General features: G+C 38.2%; 1 protein-coding gene across 2 annotated transcripts in view; it reads right to left on the reverse strand.

Annotated features, from left to right (window-relative positions):
• Positions 1 to 26436, reverse strand: part of TBC1D14 (TBC1 domain family member 14) — a 115937-nt gene that overhangs the window by 84791 nt on the left and 4710 nt on the right. For both annotated transcript variants that reach the window (XM_072620165.1, XM_072620163.1), the window contains exon 2: positions 18062 to 18797. In XM_072620165.1, coding sequence (XP_072476266.1) covers positions 18062 to 18780 — 719 coding nt within the window. In that variant the 5' untranslated portion in view covers positions 18781 to 18797. The remainder of the gene's footprint in view (positions 1 to 18061; positions 18798 to 26436) is intronic.

A 26436-nucleotide genomic window follows, 5' to 3' on the forward strand; every position in this document is an offset into this window, starting at 1 on the left:
GAAAAAAAAAAACAACAACAAGACTATAGAACAGGTATTTTCTCCCATACTTTCAGATGAGGAAAAACAATGCTTACCATCAGAGGAAGACATAAAAGTCAAGATTTCTTCTTTTCAAACATCCAAAATAAATATGCAATGGGCTCAGGCCATAGAAGAGCTCAAAAAGGATTTTGAAAACCAAGAGAGGTGGAGGAAAAACTGGGAAGAGAAATGAGAACTGTGCAAGAAAATCATGAAAAGCGAGTCAACAGCTTGCTAAAGGAGACCCCAAAAATGCTGACAAAAATAACACCTTTAAAAATAGTCTAACTCAATTGGCAAAAGAGATCCAAAAAGCCAATGAGAAGAAGAATGCTTTAAAAAGCAGAATTAGCCAAATGGAAAAGGAGGCTCAAAAGCTCATTGAAGAAAATTGTTCTTTAAACATTAGAATGGAACAGATGGAAGCTAATGACTCCAAGAAATTACAAAACAAAACCAAAAGAATGAAAAAATAGAAGACAATGAGAAATATCTCACTGGAAAAACAACTGACCTGGAAAACAGATCCAGGAGAGACAATTTAAAAATTATGGGACTACCTGAAAGCCATGATCAAAAAAAGAGCCTGGACATCATCTTTCATAAAATTATCAAGGAAAACTGCCCTGATATTCTAGAACCAGAAGGTAAAAATAAATATTCAAAGAATTCACCAATTACCTCCTGAAAGAGATCCAAAAAGAAAAACTCCTAGGAATGTTGTAGCCAAATTCCAGAGTTCCCAGGTCAAGGAGAAAATATTGCAAGCAGCTAGAAAGAAACAATTCGAGTAATGTGGAAATACAATCAGGATAACACAAGATCTAGCACCTTCTACATCAAGGGATCAAAGGGCTTGGAATATGATATTCCAGAACCAAAGGAACTAGAATTAAAACCAAGAATCACCTATCCAGCAAAACCGAGTATAATACTTCAGGGGAAAAAAATCTCATTCAATGAAACAGAGGACTTTCAAGCATTCTTGATGAAAAGACCAGAGCTGAAAAGAAAATTTAATTTTCAAACACAAGAATCAAGAGAAGCATGAAAAGGTAAATAGGAAAGAAAAATCACAAGGGACTTACTAAAGTTGAACTGTTTACATTCCTACAAGGGAAGATATTTGTAACTCTTAAAACTTTTCTCAGTATCTGGGTAGTTGGAGGGATTATACTTACACACACACACACACACACACACACACACACACACAGAGAGATAGAGCACAGGGTGACATGAATAGGAAGGGATCATATCTAAAAAAATAAAATTAAGGGGTGAAAGAGGAATATATCGGGAAGAGAGAGGGAGAAATGGAATGGGGCAAATTATCTGTCATAAAACAGGCAAGAAAAAGCTTTTTCAATGGATGGGAAAAGGGGGGAGGTAAGAGGGAAAAAGTGAAGCTTACTCTCATCACATTTGGTTCAAGGAAGGAATAACATGCACACTCAATTTGGTATGAAAACCTATCTTACACTACAGGAAAGCAGGGGAGAAGGGGATAACCAGGGTGGGGGGATGATGGAAGGGACAGCAAATGGGAGAAGGGAGCAATTAGAAGTAAACACTCTTGGGGAGGAACAAGGTCAAAAGAGAGAACAGAAGAAATGGGGGGCAGGATAGGATGGAGGGAAATATAGTTAGTCTTACATAACATGACTATTATGGAAGTCATTTGCAAAACTACACATTTATAGCCTATATTGAATTGCTTGCCTTCTCGTTGGGGATGGGTGGGGAGAGAGGAAGGAAGAGAAGTTGGAACTCAAAGTTTTAGGAACAAATGTTGAGAATTGTTTCTGCATACAACTGGGAAATAAGCAATACAGGTAATGGGGTATCGAAATTTATCTTGCCTTACAGGACAAGAGAGAAGATGGGGATATGGGAAGAGAGGGGTGCTAGAAGGGAGGGCACATTGGTGGAAGGGTAATCAGAATGTTTTGGGGTGTGTTGGAGTAGGGGAAAGGGGAGAGATAGGGAGAAAATTTGGAACTCAAAATTTTGTGAAAATGAATGTTGAAAACTTTAAATAAAAAAAAAAATATGACCTCCTGCCAAAAAAAGGAAAAGTCTATTTACCAATGAAGAACAACACCTTCTCTGCACCTTACTGGCTGAGTGAGTTACTACCTAGAGCACCAAGAGGTCAAGTAACTAGCCCAAAGAAACATAACCAATATCTTTTAGAGGCAGGAGTTGAATTCAGGTCTTCCTGGTTCCAATTCCAGCTCTTTATCCATTACAAGAGGTTTTCTCTCAAAGTAATAACAATAATTTGGAGGAACAAAAGGTCTAAAAGTGAAACTGAGCAAAAATTAGGAAGGACAGAAGGGTTACGCTTTCAGAATTCAAACCATATTGTAAAGTAGTAGCCATCAAAACTTTTTGATACTAGTTAAAAATATGTAAAAGTAGATTTGCAAAAAAAAAAAAAACCAAACAAACAAATACTAAATAAGAAAAAAAATTATAAGGCAAGAATATAAAGCAGTTGAGTAAAAACCTGAAAAACAAAAAGAAAAAAATTAGGTCAGCATTCCACAGTAAGTTCCAAATAGATAAATGTGTAAAAAGAAAAAAATCACGTCATTAAAAAATGGAGGAAAATGAAAGGAGATACCTTTTGTACCTATAATTAAGAGGAAAGTTCTTAGCTAAACAATGTACAGAAGAGGTCAATGATGATAAAATAGGCAATTTTAATGACATGAAATTGAAAAATGTTTACATCAATAAAATTAAGATGAGAAGGAAAAGAAACCCTAGCACTATTTCCGAGAAAGGTCCAATACCTAGGATAGAGAGGGAACAAACACAACTATAAGACCAAGAGGCATTCATTACTTGATAAATGATCAAAAGATATGAACAAAAGTTCTCAAAAGAAGTGCAACTATGGATAATTATATGAAATATTACTCTATATCATGCCTAATAACAGAAGAGCAAATCTAGACAACTTAGGTTATACCTCATACTCAGAAATTTGGCAGAGATGACAAAACATAAAAATAGGCAATGCTTAATGAGCTTGAAGAACACTGGCATCTAGCAATCTAATATACTGTTGCATAAATCACTTGTTTGGAATTATGCAACAAGCAACTAAAATATCCATATTCTTTTGCCCTGAAATTCCACTGGCAGGCATGTATTTCAAGGAAATCAAAGACTGGAAGGAAGGCCATTCACACATATATACACATACATACATATATACATACATACATAAATCTCAAAGTATTCATAGCAGCACTTTTTGTTATAGAAAAAAACAGAAACAATGTAAGGTGCCCAATTGCTGAGGAATTACTAAACAAATTATAGTACACAAATGTAAGAATATCATTGTGCAATAAGAAATTATAACTACAATGCATTCAGAGAAACACACTGACATTTATACACATTTATGGATTAACCTGACCATAGTGCAATATTAATGACCTAAACTGGTCGCAGAGAAGGGAAAATGAAGTTCTTTTCTTCTTTTGAAGAAGCAGACTACAGGCATGGAACGTTATACCTGCTTCCAGACACAGCAGATGTTTTGGTTGGTTTTGCCGACTTGTTCTGTTTTTTCTTTCCTTTTTATAGTAACACGGGTAGAATGTTGATAATAAAGGGATGGGCCTCTGCTTTCACAGGAAGCTTAGGATAATTCAAGTGACATTTCAGTTTTTCTGAAGGCAACGCTGCTGACTCTTCCCTTCTTTAATTCTGGGCACAAATTATTTTCTAGACGTACTTACTGCCCGCCCCAGACGTACGCCATAAGAGATAGGACAAGGGGCAGAGCCAAGATAGCAGAGTAGAAAGACAAACCTGCTCTAGCTCTCCCCCGATAAAAAAAAAAAATAATAACTCTAAACAAATTCTAGAGCAGCAGAACCCACAAAACGACACAGTGAAAGAGATTTCCAGCCCAAGACAGCCTGGAAGGCTGACAGGAAATGTCTATCGTACTGGGCTCAGAGGGGAGTGCAGCCCAGCCTCAGTCATGCTGCACAGACAGGACTGGAGCAGGCTTCAGGGCACAGAATCACACGTAGCAGCTGCACTTCCCAGATTTCTAAACCCACAAACACCAAAGATAGTCTCAAAGGTCAGTAAGAAAGCTCTTTCACCTGGGTGACAATGGAGCGTGGTCCTCCCCAGCATCAGCCCCAGCTGCCCAGTGGCAGCAGAGTCCACTTTTGAAGCCCTAAGCCTAAAGACCCTCGGGGAATCAAGCAGCGGATCCGAGTCTCAGTCCTGAGTGGCAATCCTGGGGTGAGGAGAAGCACTGCCACTGGTGTGGTGGAGCTGGTGGTAAAAATGGAGAAGGAATCTGCTTGCAGATCCTGGGCAGAAAAGAGTGCTTGTGGTTGCTCAAAGACCAGAGTGCAGTCCAGGAGAGGAATAAACTCCTCTTCCTTGATTGTACCACCTTGGAGGAACTGAGAACTTACAGGTCTCCAGAGTATACCCTCCACTTCACAAAGGACTCAAAAGTCAAGTAACTGGCTGGGAAAATGCCCAAAAAAGGGGAAAAAAATAAGACTACAGAAGGTTACTGCCATGATGAACAGTTATTTTCTTCCATCCTTTGGGAGAAGAAGAACCAAGTATACCATCAGAGAAAGTCATAGAAGTCAAGGCTTCTACATCCAAAACCTCCAAAAAAAATATGCAATGGTCTCAGGTTATGGAAGAGCTCAAAAAGGATTTTGAAAATCAAGTAAGAGGTGGAGGAAAAACTGGGAAGAGAAATGAGAGCTGTGCAAGAAAATCATGAAAAGTGAGTCAATAGTTTGCTAAAGGAGACCCCAAAAATGCTGAAGAAAATAACACCTTCGAACGTAGAACTAACCCAAATGACAAAAGAAGTCCAAAAAGTCAATAAGGAGAAGAATGCTTTAAAAAGCAGAATTAGTCAAATGGAAAAGGAGGTTCAAAAGTTCACTGAAGAAAATAGTTCTTTAAAAATTAGAATGGAACAGACGGAAGCTAATGACTTTATGAGAAACCAAGAAATTACAAAACCAAAAGAATGAAAAGATAGAAGACAATGTGAAATATCTCACTGGAAAAACAACTGACCTGGAAAACAGACCCAAGAGAGATAATTATTGGTCCACCTGAAAAACACAATCAAAAAAAGATGAGCCTAGACCTCATCTTCCAAGAAATTATCAAGGAAAACTGCCCTGATGTTCTAGAAACAGAGGGTAAAATAGAAATGGAAAGAATTCACCAATCACCTCCTGAAAGAGATCCCAAAAGGAAGACTCTAGGAATATTGCAGTCAAATTCCAGAGTTCCCAGGTCAAGGAGAAAATATTACAAGCAGCGAGAAAGAAACAATTCAAGTATTGCAGAAATACAATCAGAATAACACAGGATTTAGCAGCTTTTACCCCAAGGGACTGAAGGGCTTGGAATATGATATTCCAAAAGTCAAAGAAGACAGGATTAAAACCAAGAATCACCTACCCAGCAAAAGTGAGTACAATATTAACTTCGGAGAAAAAAATGGAATTTCAATGAAATAGACACCTCCCAAGCATTCTTGTTGAAAAGACCAGAGCTGAATAAAAAATCTGACTTTCAAATACAAGAATCAAGAGACACATGAAAAAGTAAACAGGAAAGAGAAGCCTTAAGGAACTCATTAAAGTTGAACTGTTTATATTCCTACATGGAAAGATGTTATTTGTAACTCATGAGACCTTTTCCAGTATTAGTGTAGTTAGGGGGAATATATATGGGTAGATATGTATGTGTATATTATATATGTCTAAGTATGTATATGTACATGTATGTGTGTGTATATATACACATACATACACACATATATGTACACACACACATACATACATAGACAGTGGGCACAGGGTGAACTGAATATGAAGGGAGAATACCTAAAAAATGCCAGGCCTAGAGGCCTGTGGGCTACCCAAGTCTTCCCTTACCTCTATCGGAGGTCTTCGGTTGGCCAAACCGGATGCTTGTATGAGAGAAAGGACGTTCCAGAGTCGAACAAGGGTTGAGCTTTATTTCAGGGTCTAGTTACAAGTGCAGGGGAATTCTTCCTTAGGAGGGAGCGAAGAATCTCCCAAGGAGGCAAAGATCTTACAATAAGAGATTGGAAGTAGAAGTATAAGTGGGGAGAGAGGGGGAGGGGAGAGAGGAGAGAGGAAAAGCAGAGCCTTGTTGTCCTCACACGTGGCCCCTCCGCCCAAGAGAGCTTTCAGGCTTTCCTGATCCTACTTAAGCTCTCCAGCCGCATAGTTTGCATCTGAATACCGTGCTGTTAGGTGTGCCCAGATCCGGGACAATCTTGAGGGCGGGGAGAGCTCTCTCCCATCACGTTTCTCACGGGAAGAGGTGGAAATACACGAGATAGCTCAGTTCACCTCGATTCCCAGTCGTTTCCTGGGGGGTCTCGTGAGAACTCTAAGATTTAGAAGTTCCCACCTTTACCCGCCCAAGACTGTCCACATGGAATTGAGCTTCCATCCCCAGCAAAAAAAAATTTACAGTTGAATGGAATGTACTAGGAGTAAGAGAAAGGGAAAGGTAGAATGTAGCAAATCATCTCACATAAAAGAGGGAAGAAAGAGCTTTTACAATGGAGGAGGAGGGAGATGAAAGGAAATAATTGAGCCTTACTCTCATAAGATTTGTCTTAGGGAGGGAATAACACACTCAATTGGATACAGAAATCTATTTTACTCTGCAGAAAGGCAAGGGGGAAGAGGATAGGAGTGGGAAGATAATAGAAGGGACAGCAAATTGGGAAAAGGAAAAATCAGAAGCAAACACTGTTGTGGGAGAACAGGTCAAGGGAGAGAATGGAATAAATGGAGGACAGGATAGGAAAGAGGGAAATGTGGTTAGTTTTTTACAACATAACTATTGTGGAAGTGCTTTGCATTGTTACACATGTATGACCTATATTGAATTGCTTGTTTTCTCAATGAGGGTAGGTGGGGAGGGAGGGAGAGAATATGGAACTCAAAGCTTTAAGAATGAATGTTAAAAATTGCTTTAGCATGCAACTGGAAATTAAGCTATACAGGCAATGGAGTATAGAAATCTATTCTGCCCTATAGAAAAATAGAAGGGAAGGGGGATGGATAATAGAAAGGAGGACAGAATGGAGGAAGGGGTGAATGGGATGCATGCTGTCCTAGAGTAGGGGTTGGGGAGAGATGGGGAGAAAATTTTGAATTCAAATTCCTGTGGAAGTGAATGTTGAGAACTGAAAAATAAATTATATACTGCAAATAAATAAATAAATAAATTTTTTTTAAAAAGAGATAGGAAAGCTCCAAAGGCTGCATATCCAGATACACATTGCAGTCTGGACAACAGATAGTTTTATCCGCTTGATTTTTTCTGTGTTAATAATCAAGCTATCATAGAGCTCTTGCAGGAGGGCCTGCAATGTTTTGGGGCTTAATGAAATCTGGAAAAAGGAGCATCTGAAGAAACCATCAACAACAGGGTTTCTGATACATCACCCACGTAACAGGGCTGAACACCTTTGGCTAGCTCACATCTTCCTATTTTATCCTTTGCTCGGCATTCATCATCAGAAGGTCATAGAATCAGGTTGTTTCTGTAGTTTTATTTTTTTTAAGGAAACGAATGATTCTGATGTGTGAATGGGAGATATTGTGGTTTGCTTGTTTCAGTCATGCCCACCTCTTCCTGACTCTTCATGACCCCATTTGGGGTTTTCTGGGCAAATATAACCGAATGCTTTCCCATTTCCTTTTCCACCTCATTTTTACATATGAGGAACTGAGGCAAACGTGGTGAAGGGATATGCCCAAGGTCACAGACCCAGTAAGTGTCTGAGGATGGGTTTGAATTCATAAGATGAGTCTTCCTGATTTCATGCCCAATGCACCACCTAGCTGCCCAAATGGGAGATACTCTATTAAAAAGAGTTTTGCTCTTCCCAATAAAATGCTTTTTCATAATCAACAAACAATTAGCTAAATGAGTTCTTATACTCCCTATGGTTTTAATTTAAATGTGAATTGTTAAAAACATGATCATTGTTGTCTATTGCTTGCAAAAGCCTGCTTATTCCTTTACACCCTCAAATAGGAATGCCTTTGATACGTTTAAATCATTCTTCTTAAGACTTAGTAAAAATGGAAGAATAGGAAGATCTGTAGTTACTAGGTTCTCTTGGATGACTTATTTTGGTATTAATAAGGCCTAGATTTTTTTCCCCATTCCTTTGATATACTCATGTTCTCTTTCAGTATCTTGTATCTCTATCCTTCAAAACCCACCTGTCACCTCCCACATGGGTCAACGCAGTATGCACTTTGAAGCTGGCCACTTTTCTCTGTTCTCTTTATAGTCGTATCCTCCCCCTAAACAAATGCATACAATATTAGGGTTCACAGGTAATGATTCTACTGTCCTAGAAAGCATAAAAAGTGCTATAATAATTTTTTACTATTTTTAAAATTCTTTTTACTGTCTCTGCTTTCATCCTTAAATGCCCTTGGGCTAATGTTGCTTAGCTGGATTTCTTGCCAATATTTGTTTAAATTTGTTTTATTCTCTACTGCTTTTTTCTTTCCTTATGAGATCATATTGCTCATGGTTATCTGTTGTTCCTCTTTGGAAGATTTTAGGAATAAGGTATTCTAATTCACTGCTGTCTTTGGCAGTGAATTTATTTAGTAAGTCACAAGTTTGCCAAAGAGCTTTCTGGGCTCTTTTTCTGACAATTTATATTACTTAAACATCTTTGTAAAATGACTGCAATCAGTATCAATGTCATTTCTATTATCTATTAAACACAAGATGAAGATAAAAATTGAAAGCTTAATATTTTAAAAAATCATCATAAGGCATTTGGATTATAATGTATATGAATATGTATATATGTTTTCCTTGTACAATTATTCTAAAAGTAAATGTTATATTCAAAGATATCAGACTTGGTTTATTTTTTAGCTTAGAAAATAAAAACCTTTAAATAAAAAGATTACGTGTATGTCCCAGTGTGCATGAGAGGTATGAAGGAAGGTGGCCTAGCCAAACTAGATCTCAAGCTGTATTAAAAAAGTGGTAATCATCAAAACCTTCTGTTACTGGCTAAGAAACAGAGTGGCGGATTAAGTACACAAGACACAGCAGTAAATGTTCATAGTAATCTAGTATTTGATAAACCCAAAGATCCAAGCTTGCAAGACAAGAACTCACTATTTAACAAATTGCTAGGAAAACTGAAAAAGTTTGGCAGAAACTAGGTATAATAACCTATACTGAATTGCTTGTCTTCTTAATGAGGAGGGGTGGAGAGAGGAGAAGGGACAGAATTTGGAACTCAAAGTTTTAAAAACGAATGTTAAAAATAGTTTTTACATACAACTGAGGAAAAATAAAACACCAAATAAGAGTTAAAATTGTTTAAAAAAAAAGAAAAATCTGGAGAGACTTACATGAACTGATGCAACGTGAAATGATCAGAACCAGGAGAACACTGTACACAGTATGGTGATCAACTGTGAATAACTTAGCTCTTCTCAGCAATACAATGATCCAAGACAATTCCAAAGGACTCATGATGAAAAATGCTATCCATATCCAGAAAAAGAAACTGATGGAGTCTGAATGCAGATCAAAGCATATTATTTTTTACTTTTTTTGAGTGGTAGGGTTTTTTTTTTTGGTTTATGTTTTCTTTCACAACATGGATAATATGGAAATATATATGGTTACATGACTTTATACATATAACCTACATCAAAATTGCTTACTCTCTTAGGGAGGGGACAAGATGGAAGGGAGGGAGGGCAAGAACTCAGAACTCCAAATTTTAAAAAACAAATGTTAAAAATGTTTTTACATGTAATTGTGAAAAATAATAGAATATTATTTAAAAAAGAAATATGCTATCCACCTCCAGATAAAGAGCTGAAGGACTCAGAGTGCAAAGTGAAAGATATTTTCTTCTCTTTCTTCTTTGGACATGGGTAATGAGGGAAACAGTTTTGCATGACTATTTAAATTTGTTCTTCTTACCTTTGCAGTGGGTGAAGGAGTGGGGAGAGGGCGAAAATTTAGAACTGAAAATTAATTTTTTTTAAAAAAGAACCTAGGTATAGACCAACATCTCACACCATATATCAAGACATGATCAAACTGGGTACATGATTTAAACATATACATATAGACAAATCAGGAGAACATGGAATAGTTTACCTGCCAGAACTGTGGATAATGGAAGAATTTATGACCAAACAAGAGAGAATTGTGAGATATAAAACTAATAAATTTGATTAAATTAAATTAAAAGGTCTTTGTACAAATAAAACCAATGCAGTTCAAAATTAGGAGAGCAGAAAGCTGGAAAGCAATTTTTACAGCAAGTGTCTGATACAGGCCTAATTTTTCAAATATACAGAAAAGTGAGTAAATTTATAAGAATACAAGTCATTCTCCAATTGATGAAAGGTCACAGGATATAAACAGGCAGTTTTTAGACAAAGAAATCAAAGCTATCTATAATCACATGAAAAATGTTCTAAATCACTGTTGATTAGAAAAATACAAATTAAAACAGAGGACAAGTTCTCAGAAGAATTGCAAATATTAACAACTATATTAAAGAATGATCCAAATGAGAAAAATACAAAAATACAAAATACAAATCAAAACTACTCTGAGGTTTTTACCTCACAGCAAGTTGGCAAAGATAGCAAAAAATGAAAATAGTCAATGTTGGAGGGGTTGTGAAAAAGAGGGACAAACCAATGTACTGTTAGTGGAGCTGTGAAGTGGTCTGGTTATTCTGGAAAGCAATCTGGAGTATGGAAAGTCTACTATGTGCTAAGTAAGCATTACACTAGATGCCAGGGAAGATAGAAATTTCAGATAAAACACTGTCATTGCCTCACAGAGCTTATAGTGTAGTAGAGGGAAGTAATACACTCAAATATCCATAAAACCTAAATGCAGAAGGCAAATACAGACAAAGTGCTACATGAAAACATCTAAGGAGAGAAAAGGTCATTACCATGGTGAATTACTTATATGGGAAGTCTTCCTAACAGTGGTATTTAAGTTGGACAGGAATTCAATAGTTGGAGTACAGTTGTACCTTGAAATTTTTTCATCTGGTTGGGGCAGGGGAGGGAAGAGAAGAAGCTCCCAGAGGATAATCTAATATTGGAAGGACTGGGGGCGATGGTAACCAGATGGAATAAAAGAGTCAAAGGAAGGAATGGGTAGGTTTGGAGATAGCTAAGCACATTTCAAAGGCAAAAGAGAAGGAGTCAGCAGAGACACTAAAAGTACATGAGAGAGTAGAGATGACTGCGATGGCAAGGTCTTGAAGTAAATAGGAGAAAATCGAATCAAGGACACAGGTGATGAGAAAATGTGTGAGGTGAGGGAATTTTTGCCTATGTAATAGGTAGAGGAATACATTGTCATTTAAGATAGGAGGAAAAGATAAGAAATGATGATGCCAAGAAGCTCTGAGTACAAAGGTCAGTAAGGTGGTTTCTTTGAATGCTCTTAATCTTTTCAGTGAAACAAAGAAGTCAATTGATCTTGGCGGTTTGAAGAAAGGAATAGGTTTATAACAGTCACAGTAAGAACTGAGAAAGGGAACCAATAGGAACAGAAGACTGCCAAGCTCAGTGAGGGTTCAGCTAGTTATATACTATAAATTTATAATCAATGAAATCAGCTTTTAAGTCACCTACTCTTTGTCAGTTTTTCCAAGGGTAATTGCTATGAAATACTTTGGGACTTGAAAAAGACTGAAGGAATCCATCCATAACCATAATAGTCCTAGGAGCATGGGGCATATGATGCCCAGAATACAAAAAGATTAGTTGTGACATTTTGAAGCAAAATAGAGGCAATTACATCTATTCTCATGCCGAAAAATCATTAAACATCTTTTTTGATTATATAATTCCACCTCTAGGGTGTATGAAGTATTCAAGGGAAGACAAGTACCTCTATTTTGGGGGCTGCTGAACCCTTTCAGGGCTGCTCATTCACCTTTGGTGTCCATCTGACACACAACTCTCACCTGTGTCTCCAAGAAGCTGTAGCATGGGCAATGACCACACAGCAGCTGAACCCTGGTAAACCATATTGGCAGAGGAGTCAAATCAGGTTGATAGTAACCAATGAACCTCAAAATCCATCAGTGTTAATCCCAAGCACTTGAAGACTTCCCTAGTGGAACAAGCAGATGTGAACACTTCGTTTCAACAGGCCATGAAGGCAGAGGAAGCAAGTGCTGTGGAGCACTTAGAGTTTGGTCAGAAAACAAAGAAACCAGGTCTGCATCAAGTCACTGCTAATTGCCTTGACTTTTGTCTTGGCACTGGACTCTGATGACCCCAGGAGAGAGTGAGGCTGACAACTTTGAGCAATTCTGCCTCACTTAAATCCAATTTACATGAGTCAAAGGGTATCACCCATACCATTTTACTATTTAATAATTTTATCATTTTATTACTTTACTATCTTTTAATTTTACCTGCCTCAAAGTCCTGTGGCAAAAGACTACTGAGGAAGTAGTAGGTACAGATACACCAGGAACTGTAGTTACCACCCTGTACACAGGTGGCCCAGGCCACAAGGTCCTCTTCTCACTGGACTGAAGCAGCAGTGGGATTAAGCAGTCCCCTGGGTGTTTGAGTAGCCTTTTTAAGGACCACACTGCTTACCTCCTGGCATGAGGAAGGGGCTAGAAAAGGTGCCCTAAAAATTGTCTGCTTCACCTAACCCTGGTCTGCTTACCACAGCAAGCAGGGATCCCACCCTGCAGTTGAAACACAAAAACATGTACAAAAATTTTAATGAAGATAATCCACTCACCATTGGTACAAAGATTGTGCACACACTTATGGAATGACAAAGGCAAAGTATGACACAGAGTTCTGGACCAATTATAGACTTATTCTCTCCAAGTTAAACATGCACATTCAACAAAAGGGGCAGCCCCAAAGCATGACAACTATCAGAAGACCCAGCATTAGCAGATTAACACACTTCTGCATGTGAACAGTTTATTACTGACTTGGAAGGAAGGCTGAGTCAATAACAGTGGAGCAGAAAAGGAGTGGACAGCTTTCAGAGATCTGGTGTAAAGCTCCAAATTTACCCTTCTGGGCCAGAACATCTGTATGGTTTGATGAAAATTATAAGGAAATTCAGGAACAACTAAATGAAAAAGGAGAACGCTGCAGAGTCTACCAGCAGGATAGTTCATCCATCTCTAAAAAGGCAGCATTTAAGTCCATCAAAAGTAAAGTGTAAGCAAAGATTAGAGAAGTGCAGGATTCCAGGCTCAGTAAGAGGCAGATGAAATTCAGTTTTATACTGATACCCTTAAGGCTATTCATTGGCCAAAGACCTTTCTCAACTACTCCGCATTGATAGAGTCACCTTGATTAATGATAAGGACACGATCCTGGAGAGATGGGAATCAAGAATGCCTCATTGCCCATCTATATCAAGGGAAAGGAAATAAGTTGCCCAGTGACAACCAAAGCAGCGTCTCTCTCTTAGTCACTGCTGGCAAGATTATTGCTTGAGAGCCATAACAGGCTCATCCCTCACCTGGAAGATGGTCATCTACCTGAGAGCCAGTGTGGCATCAGAAAGACCAATGAATGGTCAATATACTGTTCCTGACAATACCAGGAGCAAAACAGAGATCTGTACACAACATCTGTAGATCTGACCAAGGCCTCTGATACTGTCAGTCATGAGGACCTGTGGAAGATAATGGTGAAATGTGGTTGCTCTGAGAAGCTCATTAAGTATTGTACACCAGTTTCATGATGACATGCTTACATGGGTTCTGAACAATAGACAATGCTCTTGCACTTTCCCAGTCAACAATGTAGTGAAAAGCAAGATTGTGTGCTTGCTCCCATGCTTTTTAGCATGATGTTTTCCCCAATGTTGTCAGATGCCTTCAATGAGGACAAAAACTGTATCAAGGTCAACTCCTGCATCTACATTAAATTTTTTAACTTGAAAAGATTATAGCCAAGGCTAAAGTAGAGGAAGAGTTAGTAAACAACTTTTTGCTCCCAGATGACTGTGTACTCAATGCAGCCTCTGAGTCTGAGATACAATAAGGTATGGATCAATTCTCTGCTGCTAACTGGCCTGACAATTAACACCAAGAAAGCAGAGATTTTCCACCAATGAGCCCTGCACCATCCATTCATGGAACCAAGAGCTACAGCAAAAGGATAAATTCTGAATGCTATGGGAAAATTCCCTTACCTTGGCCATACACATAGATGAGGAGGTTGACACACACACTGCCAGAGCCAGCTCAGCATTTGGGAGGATGGGGTATTAGACTACCTACCAAACTAAAGGTCTACAGAGATACTTTGCTAACCTCACGATTATATGCCTGTGAAACCTGGACTGTCTGCCAGCACCATGCCAGAAAATTGAGCTGCTTTCATTTGAATTATCTTAGAAGATTCTGAAGATCACTTAGCAGGATAAGGTTCCAGACACAAAGGTCTTTTTTCAAGTTGAACTGCCAGACATTTAAACTCTACTGCCGAGAACTCAACTCCAATGGGCTAGTCACTTTGTTCAAATGCAAAAAGACTATTGGCTTATTCAAATGGCTAAAAGACTATTTTTGGAGAACTCACACAAGGTAGGTGCTCACATGGTGGTCAGAAAAAATGACACAAGGACACTCTCAAGGTCTCTGTGAAGAACTCAGAAGTTGATTGAAAGACTAAGAGACATTGGCACAAGACCTCCAGCATGGTGTGCTCATATCAAAGAAGGCACTGTGCTCTATGAGCAAAGCAGAACTGCAATAGGTCAAAAGAAATGTAAGATGCTCCAATTTATGGACATCTCCACTCCAAATGTTCACATGGACTACCTACACCTAACGTTTGGTAAAGCCTTCCAAGCTTGTACTGGTCTGACCAGTCAGAGTCAGACACACCATACACAGATCCTAATGTCAGGAAGTCATTTTGGTTCTCTTTGAGCACTAAGGACAAACAAGACCACTTTCAACATGTTAGAAGTTGATCAGCAGTACAGAAATTCTGACAGATCCCCATACATATCATACTTGGATTCCAAAGAACACAGTTTGGGAAATGTTGCTTTAAGTCTTAAAATAGTGAATGCAACACTGTAGGAGTTCCAGCATAACTCAGAAACAGCCAGTTCAGGGATCTAACAATGCTCATTTCTTACCTTTATCACACCACTCTTATCCTGGATAATGCACGTTATCCACTCACTCCTTGTCAGTCACTACTACTCAAAACCCAACTCTACAAAAAAGTATAATTTCCACCCATGAATTCTACACTTTTTAAGCTTCCCTTCTCCTGGGCTAGCCTAAGTCTGATTTGTTGGTGTGTTGAGTTTTATTTTTTCAGTTACTAGTAGATTTCCCCTCAACACGAAATGTAATCAAGGGTAGGGTATACAAGTCTGAAGACTAAGAGTTTGGGAAAAGACTCTTTTATATAGATGAAGGCTTTATAGTGTAACAGAAAAAATATTCACATGTGGGGCTCTTAAATCCTAGTACAATTTCAGCCCTGCCACCAACTGTGACCCCTTGGGCAAGTCATTTAATTTGTCCTCAGCCTCTGTAAAATGAGAAGGTGGGCTCCTGTCCAAGCTTGAATACTTATAACCTGTGTGACCTTCAACAAGTCATTTTATTCCCCCCAGGCTTCAGATTTCATATCTGTTAAAAAAAAAAAGAGGTGTAAGATTAGATGGCCCCTTCCAGTTTTAAGTCTGTAAACATTTGGAATAGATGTTCTTGAAGTTCCTTCTGTCTCAACACTCTAGGATTCCAAGAGAGATAATAAAAGAAGCAATCTTAAAAAAAAACAAAAACCTGGCAGTTTCCAGAGGAAGAAATTAAAGCTATCTATAGTCATAGTAAAAAAAATTCTCTAAATCACTATTGATTACAGAAATGCAAATCAAAACAACTCTGAGGTACCACATCACACCAATCAGATTGGATAACATGACAAAACAGGAAAATGATAAATACTGAAGAGGTGGGAAAATTGGAATACTAATGCATTCACTGCTGTTAGAGTTGTGAACTGATTCAACCATTCTGGAGAGCAATTTGGAATTATGCCCAAAGGTCTATAAAATTGTGCATATCCTTTTACCCAGCAATATCACTTCTAGGGCTCTATCCCAAAGAGATCATATAAACAGGAAAAGGACCCACATACAAAAATATTTATAGCAGCTCTCTTTGTCATGGCCAAGAATTGGAAATTGAGGGGATGGCCATCCATTGGGGAATGGCTTGAACAAGTTGTGGCATATGAATGTAATGGAATATTACTGTGTGATAAGAAATCATGAATGGGTAGACCAGAAAAACTTGGAAAGACTTAACAAACTGATGTTGAGTGAAATGAGCAGAACCAAGGGAACGTTGTACACAGCAACAACCATGTGTGATGACTGACTTTGACAACAACGCAAGGATCTAAGACAATTCCAAAAGACTCACAATGGAAAAAGCTATCCCCATCCAGAGAAAGATTACAGAGTCTGAATGAAGATGGAAGTTGACATTTTCTCTCCTTTCCTTTTGTTGTTTTGCTTTGTTTCTTCTTTCTCATGGTTCCTCTTATTAGTACTCATTCTTCTTTACATCATGACTGACATGTAAATATGTTTAATATGAATGTATAAGTAGAGCCATCTTAGAGAGACGGGAGAAGAGGGAAGGGAAGGAAATTTAAAACTCAAAATCCGATGGAAGTGACTGCTGAAAACTAAAAATAAATGAATTATATTTTTTTAAAAAAGACTGGATTGTCATTTTACATGATCATATTGCTGCCATTTCCTTTTAAAGAGAAGAGCTGCTCTAATGTGAGTATCTCAACCTTGCGATGTACAGACTAAAGCCAGCAGCACTATTGTGAGCTTTAATTCTATGATAAGTAACAACAGTGTAAGTATTAACTGAAGAATTTACATTAAGTGACTATATTAATAAGATAAATACATAACCAATACTTCAAAACCTGCTTCTCTTTTGCTGAATTACATTTTATGGCTATAACTAATAATAAAATTAAGACAACAGACATTCTTATATCCAAAATACCACAGGGATAATTCACTTCCATAAATAAGAATACACCAGTATGAAAATAGAGCAAACCTCATTTAACCCATCATGAAGCTTTAATTGAACTGAATCTCATGGAATACAGCCCAGAATCACTCAATTTCTTTGGGTCTAATTTCCTTCATCAGTAAAACAAGAGAGTTGAATTACATCTGTGAAGTCCTTTTGAGCTATAAAATTCAATAATACTATTCAAAAACTCTGAGCACTGAGGTAAAAAAAAAAACAGCCAGATTTTACAGGAATTATTCCAGGAATAGGTCAGCTGGTTGGTATAAATTAAGGTTACTGATTAAACTAGTCTGGTCATATGAGATAGCCTTCAAATTTGTCCTAATTCTGTAAGAAAGAAGATGAAAGCAATGACAGTAAAGGACCACTGGGGGAAGACTAAGAGAATATGAGACATGATATGGGTACAGTGGACAGTGATAGAGAAATACACAGTATCACCAATAGCCATGGCTTCCTTAGCGCAAGAACAAAGAGGCCCACCTACCCTCAATAGCCTGGGCTATAAAGACAGTTAACCTATGTTCAATTTTTTCTGCTTAATGAAGAAAAGAAATATATAATGCACTTTAGAAAGATTTCCTTAAAAATTGTTTTGTTGCCTAAAGTGATAAAATTTAGCTAAGAAACTTTATTAATTAACTTCTTTATCAATTATGGATAACTGAGGCATTGTTATGTACAAGTAAGGCAAAACTCAGAAATGTAAAAATGATATTTACCTCTTCTGACATAAAAGGATAAATTCATCTCTTTTCAGGAGTGATATTTAACCAACTTAAGCTCACTACTTACCCCCATTCTATTTTTAAAAACCTAGGAAGTATCATAAAGTTACAGTACCTTGTAAAGAAGTTAGTCAATGGTCCCAATATTTTCAATTTGCTATCCACTTCGGTTTCTTCACCACAGGCATGGAGGTTTTGATCACTGATTTCTTTTGAAGAGTTTAACGTAATATCTGAAAAATGAGCTTCATCATTCTCCAGAGTCACGATTGCACTCGAATTACTGGCGACCACCAAATCTAAGATATCCTCATTACTAACAGATAAGGTTGTGGACAGTTCAGTGCTGAGACTTGATACGCTGCATATGGAAATATCATCGCTTCGAGTTAGAACCTTAGAGTTGGGACTGTAGAGCTTCACTGTGTCATATCCAGTTCTTGGGAAAGTAGAAGACTTCCGTACACGATGTTCCCGCTCAGTGTTTGTGGAAAGAGGAGGTACATATGATGGGAGTGTGCCTGCACTCTGAAAAGTTCTGTCAGGGACAATTTCTGGCTCAGATGGTTTTCTTTTAACGTTTAACACGCTGCAGTGGACAGGTTCTGGGTCCCCTATTTCCAGGGTTGGAATACCTGAATCCACTGATTTAAGGCTATGTCTATCATCTAAATCATTAAATTTTAACTTGGGTTTATAATCAGGCAATGAAAGGGATCTAGGGGTCTTTACATTCAAACACTGAAGATTCTGAACATGATTTCCTGACCTCTCGTCCAGAACGTTCATCAAGTTGAAGCCATTTGTTGAAGTGGAAAGATTTCCATCAGTCATCTTGGTTCAAGAAGTAACTAGATAAAAGAATAAAGTTAAAGAAATAAGATGAGAACACTTGCAGTACCTTACCGTTTAATAAAAAACCCCATTTCTTCCTCTCCTAATCATTGCCATTCCACACAAAACCCTGCACACCTGAACCCTTAATTTGGACTACAAGGTTAGTCACCAATAGTATCCCCTCCCCACTCAAATGTATGACCAGACTGAAATGCATTACCAACAGAATACCACATTACTAATCTATTTGAAACTAGTCAAATTAGACATTCTGATTCCCTGGCTGTTTCCCTGGCAATCACTTTGCCAGCTGGACCAGACATTTCCTGGGTGATTTCAATTTGTTTAGTTTTTTAATTCCCACTCAACAGTCTCCTCTGTCCTGACTGGTGAGGCCTCTCCTGGTCAGCTCCAGCCATGCTGGACTTGACTCCCAGACTATCTTTTCTCTAGCTGCCTTTAAGCTTCTAACGCCATGGACCCCTTTATGCAGGAACAAAGAGGCCCACCTACCCTCAATATCCTGGGCTATAAAGAGGGTAAACTCTATGTTCAATACATTCTGCTTAAGGAAGTGAGAAAGTATATAATGCAGTTTAGAAAGATTTCCTTAAAAATTGTTTTGTTGCCTAAAGTGATAAACTTTAGCTAAGAAGAAACTTCACTAATTAACCTCTTTACCAATGATGGATAACTGAGGCATTGTTATGTACAAGCAAAGCAAAACTCAGAGATGTAAAAATGATGTTTACCTCTTCTGTGACATAAAAGGACAAACTCATCTCTTTTCAGGAGTGATACTTAGCCAGCTTAAGCTCACTACTAACCCCAACTCAGTGGAGTACAAGTTCCACCAAGGTACAAAGGCTTCCAATTTACTTCTAGTTACTTGTGTCTATCCTCCAAGAGCCAGCTGGGCATAGCTGAGGGAGGCAAATAATCACAAGTTGAACGAGTGGTTGATGAATTTTTATCACCACAGCAACTTATGAAGCCTATTCATCAAGCTGTAGGGAGGTTACAATATGAAATGGAGTGATGAGATCACAGATCTCTTAAGTATTAAGGTATAAGAATATGTGTGTCATGGCATTTTGGTTTGTGGTATTTGATTTTTTCCTCTACTAAACTGCAGATTCTGTGACGAAAGGTACTACCTCTAGATATCTTTGCATAAGCCCCCACATCTTCTTGACTAGCTAATTTTACAATAATAGAGGTGCTTTTAAAATGGCTGCTAAGATAAAATAAAAAACATAATGAACCCATGCTCTCATCTGAAACTAAACATGTCTACAACCAAATGACTGATCTTCCTCTGTCAAACTAATTTAACTTTCCAACTATCCTACTTCTACTAATTGTATCACCATTCTTAGAATCTCTCAGAATTCAACAAACATTTATTGAGATATTCAAGAAAAGTGACTGTTATCCATACTCGTTTACCAGACATATATGGCAAAGAAATAAGAAACAGTAATAAGAGTCTAACAAATGCCAAAATAATCACAGCAGCTCTCAATTCAATAACAAAGTACTAGAAATAAAATGAGTATCCACTGATTAGAGAATGATGGAAAAAACTATAGTATACAGATGTCATGGAATATATCATGCAATAAGAAATGAAGAATGTGTAGAAACATGGAAAGAATTACATGGAATAATGTAAAGGGAAACAAACTGAATCAAGAGAAAAAATATATATGTGGGGTGTATACATACACACACATTCTCTCTCTCTCTCTCTCTCTCTCTCTCTCTGAAAAAACCATTCAAGTAGAAGATAAGTTCCAAGTAACAGAAAAACCAGTGAGGGCCCCAGATAATGAAATATACTTCTACCTTAATGGTAAAGGTGGGGAAGTAGGAAGACAGAACATCCTAGGTACTGTCAGACACAGTTTCTATGTCAGATAATTTTAATTGTTTCTTCTTTGTCACAAGGGAGAGTTTAATCTAGAAGGGAGGGGCAGGAAACTGTGATATAAAGACAAACAGTAACTATATAACATTAAAATACACTTACTGAGCATCAGCTAAAGAGGAAGCACTAGGCGGCCCTAGGCTGAGGGAAGTGTGAAGGGCATTGAAATATTCTACCACCTTCAAAGAGTGGATCATTATCTAGTAGAACAGCAGTCCTCAAACTTTTGAGGATCTCTTTATGCTCTCAGAAATTAGTGAGAATCCTCAACACAGCTTTTGTTTATATAAGTTACAACTATTTGTAACTATATAAGTTACAAATATTTATTGTATTAGAAATTAAAATGTCTTAGAATTATTATGAAAATAGTCCGGGAAGGGTCTCCTGTACCACACTTTGAGAACCACTGTGGTAGAAGATACACACAAAAATAACTATAATTTGAACTAGTATCCTACAAAGTCCACTGGGTAGGTCACAGTGACATGATAGAGGGTGGGGGTAGGGCGAGCAGAACAGGGAGATTGGAGAAGTAAATAGCAGACATGTAAGTAGAGAGTAAAAAGCATCCACATAACTAAAAGTACCTAACACAGACACAAAGTACCTTACAGTTCAAAAGAAAGCAACTCCCAAGTTTGAAATTTGGGAGTTGACTGTCACTGATTTCAGTTATCTCCTACCTTCAAATCCTTCTCCAATTCCCTCTTCTCCATTTCCACCAATATTTCCTCAACTCAGACCTTCATTTCCTCATTCTTAGCTTATAGAGTCCTTCCTACCTAATCTCCTTACACTCTTTCCCAAAAATAATAAGGGCCTTGAATGCAACACCTGTATTGATATTTCTAAGAACTCACAACTCCCTCTTTTCTAACACAACCAATTCAAATGCTCCTTTGCCTAGATTTTCAAGGCTCTTCTTCATATCTCAGGATGTTAGTGTCTCTCCTTTCTTTTAAGATCCCACTTAGATGTCATTTCTTCTCTAAAGCTTTCACTGACCTTTCTCTACTTCCCTTATTCGTCAATGAAAGGGAAATCCTAAGATTTCTCAGGGTACTCTCCCCAGATCTCACCTTTGATTTCAAGATGGAAGGAAGGAAAACAAAAACTTTAAAAATGCTTACTAGGTGCCAGGCAATGTGCTAATAATAAGCACTTTACAAACATTATCTCCTGAGGGAGACTGAGATCTCTGTAAAGTTATCTGTTACTTGTCTTTACTGTTAGAATGGAAGCTTCTCATTAACAGGGTTTATGTCATATCTGACTCTGTCTTGTACTTTGCATACAAGAAGCATTTAATAAATATGTATTGATTTGATTTGAAATCAGCTAAGTAATATAAGCATTTTTATCCCTGATCAGTGGAAGAGGAGATGCTGGCCCACAGTCACATGGTTATTAATAAGTGACAAAGTCAGAACTTTGCAGCCAGGTGGTGAAATGGATAGAATATTTGACCTGGAATGAGAAGGAAATGAGTTCATATCCAACCTCAGATACTTAGTAGGCAAGTCTGTGTGACCCTAAGTAAGTCATATAACCCTGTTTGCCTCAGTTTCCTCATCTGTAAAATGAGCTGGAGAAGGAAATGACAAACCACTCCACAATCTTTGCCAAGAAAATCCCCAAAGAGGTCACAAAGTGTTGAACAAGACTAATCAACAACAACAAAAAGACAGCACTCACGACCTTGTCTTCAGATTTGAGGTTCAGTGTTCTTTTTACCCTACAGTCCTTTTGTCAGAAAAAAACCCATTTCCAATGTTACAGATAACAGCAGTATAGAAAATCCTTTGAAAGCGTCCTTTCATCCAGGAAACATTCACAGAATAACTTCTACAAACAAAATGCTGCTCTATTTACCAAAAGAATTACCTTAATGAAGATGAAGAAGATTCAATAACTGCTCCAAGGACGTTCTAGCCAAGTTGGCTTAAGACATACTGTACAAATGTAGACAATCTATTGTAGCTAAAGCAGTCATCTCCTGACAATCTTATCCATCCAACATGAGGAGTTTTTACTCTCAAGATGATGATGAAAAACCCTACAGCTCAAAATTATTATTTACTGCTCTGCTCCTCAAAAGTAATGACTGGGTATCACCTTTTTGTCTACCCAGCAATTAGCAATGCTGTAAACAAAGTAAATATTGGGGATAATACATCAGTTCTTAGATAAATGTTAATTATATAAAAGCCTAATTTTCTGTTAATAAAATCTTATAGGTTAAAAAAAAAAGCTTCCATACAAGACTATAAAAGCAAAGCCTTCAAAAGACAAAATATTGCATGTCTACCTCCATTTCTTTCTGTAACTGTAAATCATCATCTTGGCTCTGAGGATGATCTTTGTTCCAAACTGCTATTTAATGACCAGAAAAAAAGTAAATACTCCTTGTCAAATCCAAAAAAATAAGACTTCTGCTTGGCCCCAGGAGGTAGAACTAAGATCAGTAAATAGAAATTAGAAGTAGCCAGGTTTCAGCTCAACCTAAGGAAAAACAGCTAGGCACTCAGCTACTCAACAATGAAAAGGGCTGCCTCCAAACCCGAGTGAGTTCCTAATGGCTTAAAATCTTCATTTCTCTGATGTCATGGTCTTCTTCAAAAATGAAGGATGAACACACACACAACAAAATCTTCAAGCAAAGGTTGAATGACTTCTCATGGACACAATAAAGGGTTCCCAACCAAGGAAGGTAAGGTTAGATTGCAAGGCACCAATGAACCTGGGAGGGGGGAGGGGCAGGGGAATTGCATTGTAATTTCAATGTAATTTCTATCTTTGTAATCCTTATATATTTTATTTTATGAATTTAAAAAACATAATTCTGAGGAGGGGTCCACAGGCTTCACCAGATTGCCAGAGGGGTCCATGCAACCAAAAAAGCTAAGAATTCCTTCTCCAGGGGATTTGGGGGTTAAGACTAGCTGACCTTTATGGGATATAGGCTAGAAGCTGGACTTGTGATTTCACTGGTATAGGGTATTTGAGGGTGAGAAAATTCCTTGACCAATTCAGGCCATCACTGTCTTTTTCACTTCTATTCTTAGAGGGCAACCTAGAGTCCAAAGAAATTAAGTCATTTGCCCAAGGCATAATCAGTATAGTCCAGAGACAACACTTGAACTCCAAGGCCAGCTCTCCAGGCACTACACCACTTCTTTTTGTGATATGGCAGCCAAAAGACACAATGCAATCTTGGACTGTTTTAAGAAAAGTTAATCATTCAGGACTAAAGGAGGGATTGTGTTCCTGTTCTACCCTGATCAAACCACATCTTGCGCATATGCTACACGGTGTCAAGATGTTGCTAAGCCAAACAACATCCAAGGGAGGACAAACAAAATGTGAAACCACTGAACAGACAGCATGGGTACGGCAGAGAGGGGACGGGGCTGGGAGTCAAGGAACCAGAGCTTGATGCCTGCCTTTCACTCACTGCTACTTGTGGTCCTGATGCAGGGTGGGGAACTTCAAGTGTGGCCCTTTGACTGAATCCAAACCACCAAACACATCCCCTTAATAAAAGATCTGTTCTGTAAAACTTGGACTTGGTCAAAAGGCCACACCCAAGGACCTAGAAGGCCACATGTGGCCTTGAGGGTGCAGGTTCCCCACCCCTGTATCTACTGCCTTTCCTCTGTCACTTATTTCCAACTAATCCTTTATACAGTTTGTGTTAGCATGTTGTCTCCCCCATTAAACTCTGAGTTCCAGAGCAGGGACTGTCTTTGCCTTTCTTTGTATCCCCCAGTGCTTATTAGCACTGTATGTGGCACACAGTAGGTGCTTAGTAAAATTTATTGACCGACTACATGACCATGAGCAAGAAACAATCTTTTTAAGTCCTGGTTTCCTAGTCTATAAAAATTCCCTTCTTTCCCAATTTATTAATCTCTTCAACTCCTAATCTGCACCTTCCCTCCATGTTAGCCACACAAAGGGACCATCATACTCCTGATCATCATAATCATCAATCCAGAATCCTGAATATGACATTCTTACATCTGACCATAAGCTCCTGTCCTGATCTCTCCTGTCCTTAATGCAACATCCAGTCACTTCACCTCATCTTGTTTTCCTAGGGCATCCTACCCTATTTTTCAAATCTTACCCGTTCAACTTTACACTGGTCTAGACACTTGTTCTATGGCTGGTCACCTCTTTCCTGACCAAAACTGTGGATTATTCCCTAAACCTTGTCTTTTCTGCTTCTGCTCATGTTCTGCTTATGGATGAAATCACACAAGCATGTTCATTGGTTCCATGATAAATTTCTTAACCAATCTTAACTGGGTCATCTTTGCTCTTTATTCTCATTAATGCCCACATCTAATAAGTTGCCAAGTCTGTCAACTTCACTTTTTCAATATCTTTTACATTTGTCCCCTTCTCTCTACTCACATCACAACGACACTAATCCAGGACCTCATCACCTGTCACCAGGCCTACTACAACAGCCTCCTAATTGGTTGCCAGACCTCCAGTCTTGCCCTTTTCCAAATCATGCTTCCCATAGAAGCCAAGTTGGTTTTCCTCACATCTCCATCTGACAATGTCATGTCTTTGCTTTAAAAAAAAACCTTACATGGCTTACTATTTCCTCTAGAATAAAATGCAAACTTCTGAGTTGGCATTTAGAGCTCTTCACAATCTGGCTGCAGCCTATTGTTCCCTCTCATTCTACACTCCAGCCAAATTGAACTTCTTGGTGTTGCTGGTATACAACATTCCATTTCTTACTGTGCTTTTTTCTCCCTTTCTCCCTTTCTTCTTTTGTTTTTAAGAGGTAATCAGGGTTAAGTTACTTGCCTAGAGTCACAAAGCTAGCAAGTGTCTAAGGCTGGATTTGAACTCAGGTCCTCCTGACTCCAGGGCCAATTGCTCTATTCACTGTACCACCTAGCTGCCCCCAAAGCTGTCCTCCATTCCTACAATTTTCTCCCTCCTCACCTCTCCCTTTTGGAGCTCCCAGACCCCTGCAAGGTTTAGCTCAAGAGCTATATCCTTCAGGAGGTTTTTTTTAAGTTCCCCCAGTCCTTAGCACCACCTCAAAATCACTGTAAATTGATTTTGTATATATATATATATATATATATATATATATATATATATATTGCACCTACTTTTTTGTGAAAATGTATCTTGATGGTGGAATATAAACTACTTGAGAACAGGAACTGTTACTTTTCTATTACTATATCACCATCTCCTAGTACAGTGCTTGGCACATAGTGACAATAAATATTTGCTGCTCAAAGAGAATCTACTACATAGCCTCTCAAGTCTTCCTAGGCCTAAATCGATGATCTTGGTCAAAAGCAGATCAGTTAAAGACACTGGAAATGCTTAGCCTGGAGACAAGAAGACTGGAGAGAACCCTCATTCATTCATCCATCAGAGCTAGCTATTGTTCCATATTCTTTTTGTGACAAACTTCCCCGAAAATGTTTTGTACAATAGCTACCTCCACTTACTTTCCTCTCACTCTCTTCTTAACTACAACAATATGACTTCCAACCTCATTGTTCAAACAAATCTACTTGGGTCAAAGTTACTAATGATCTCTTAACTGCTAATGACTTTCCTCAGTCCTCATCCTTCTTGTCCTCTCTGTAGCCTTTAACACTGTCAATCATCTTTTCCTTGATACTCTCCTCATTTTTGTGACACTCCTGTCTCCTAGTCCTTCTCTTACCTCTTTG

Source organism: Notamacropus eugenii, chromosome 6 (assembly GCF_028372415.1).
Source record: "Notamacropus eugenii isolate mMacEug1 chromosome 6, mMacEug1.pri_v2, whole genome shotgun sequence".
Taxonomy (NCBI): Eukaryota; Metazoa; Chordata; class Mammalia; order Diprotodontia; family Macropodidae; genus Notamacropus; species Notamacropus eugenii.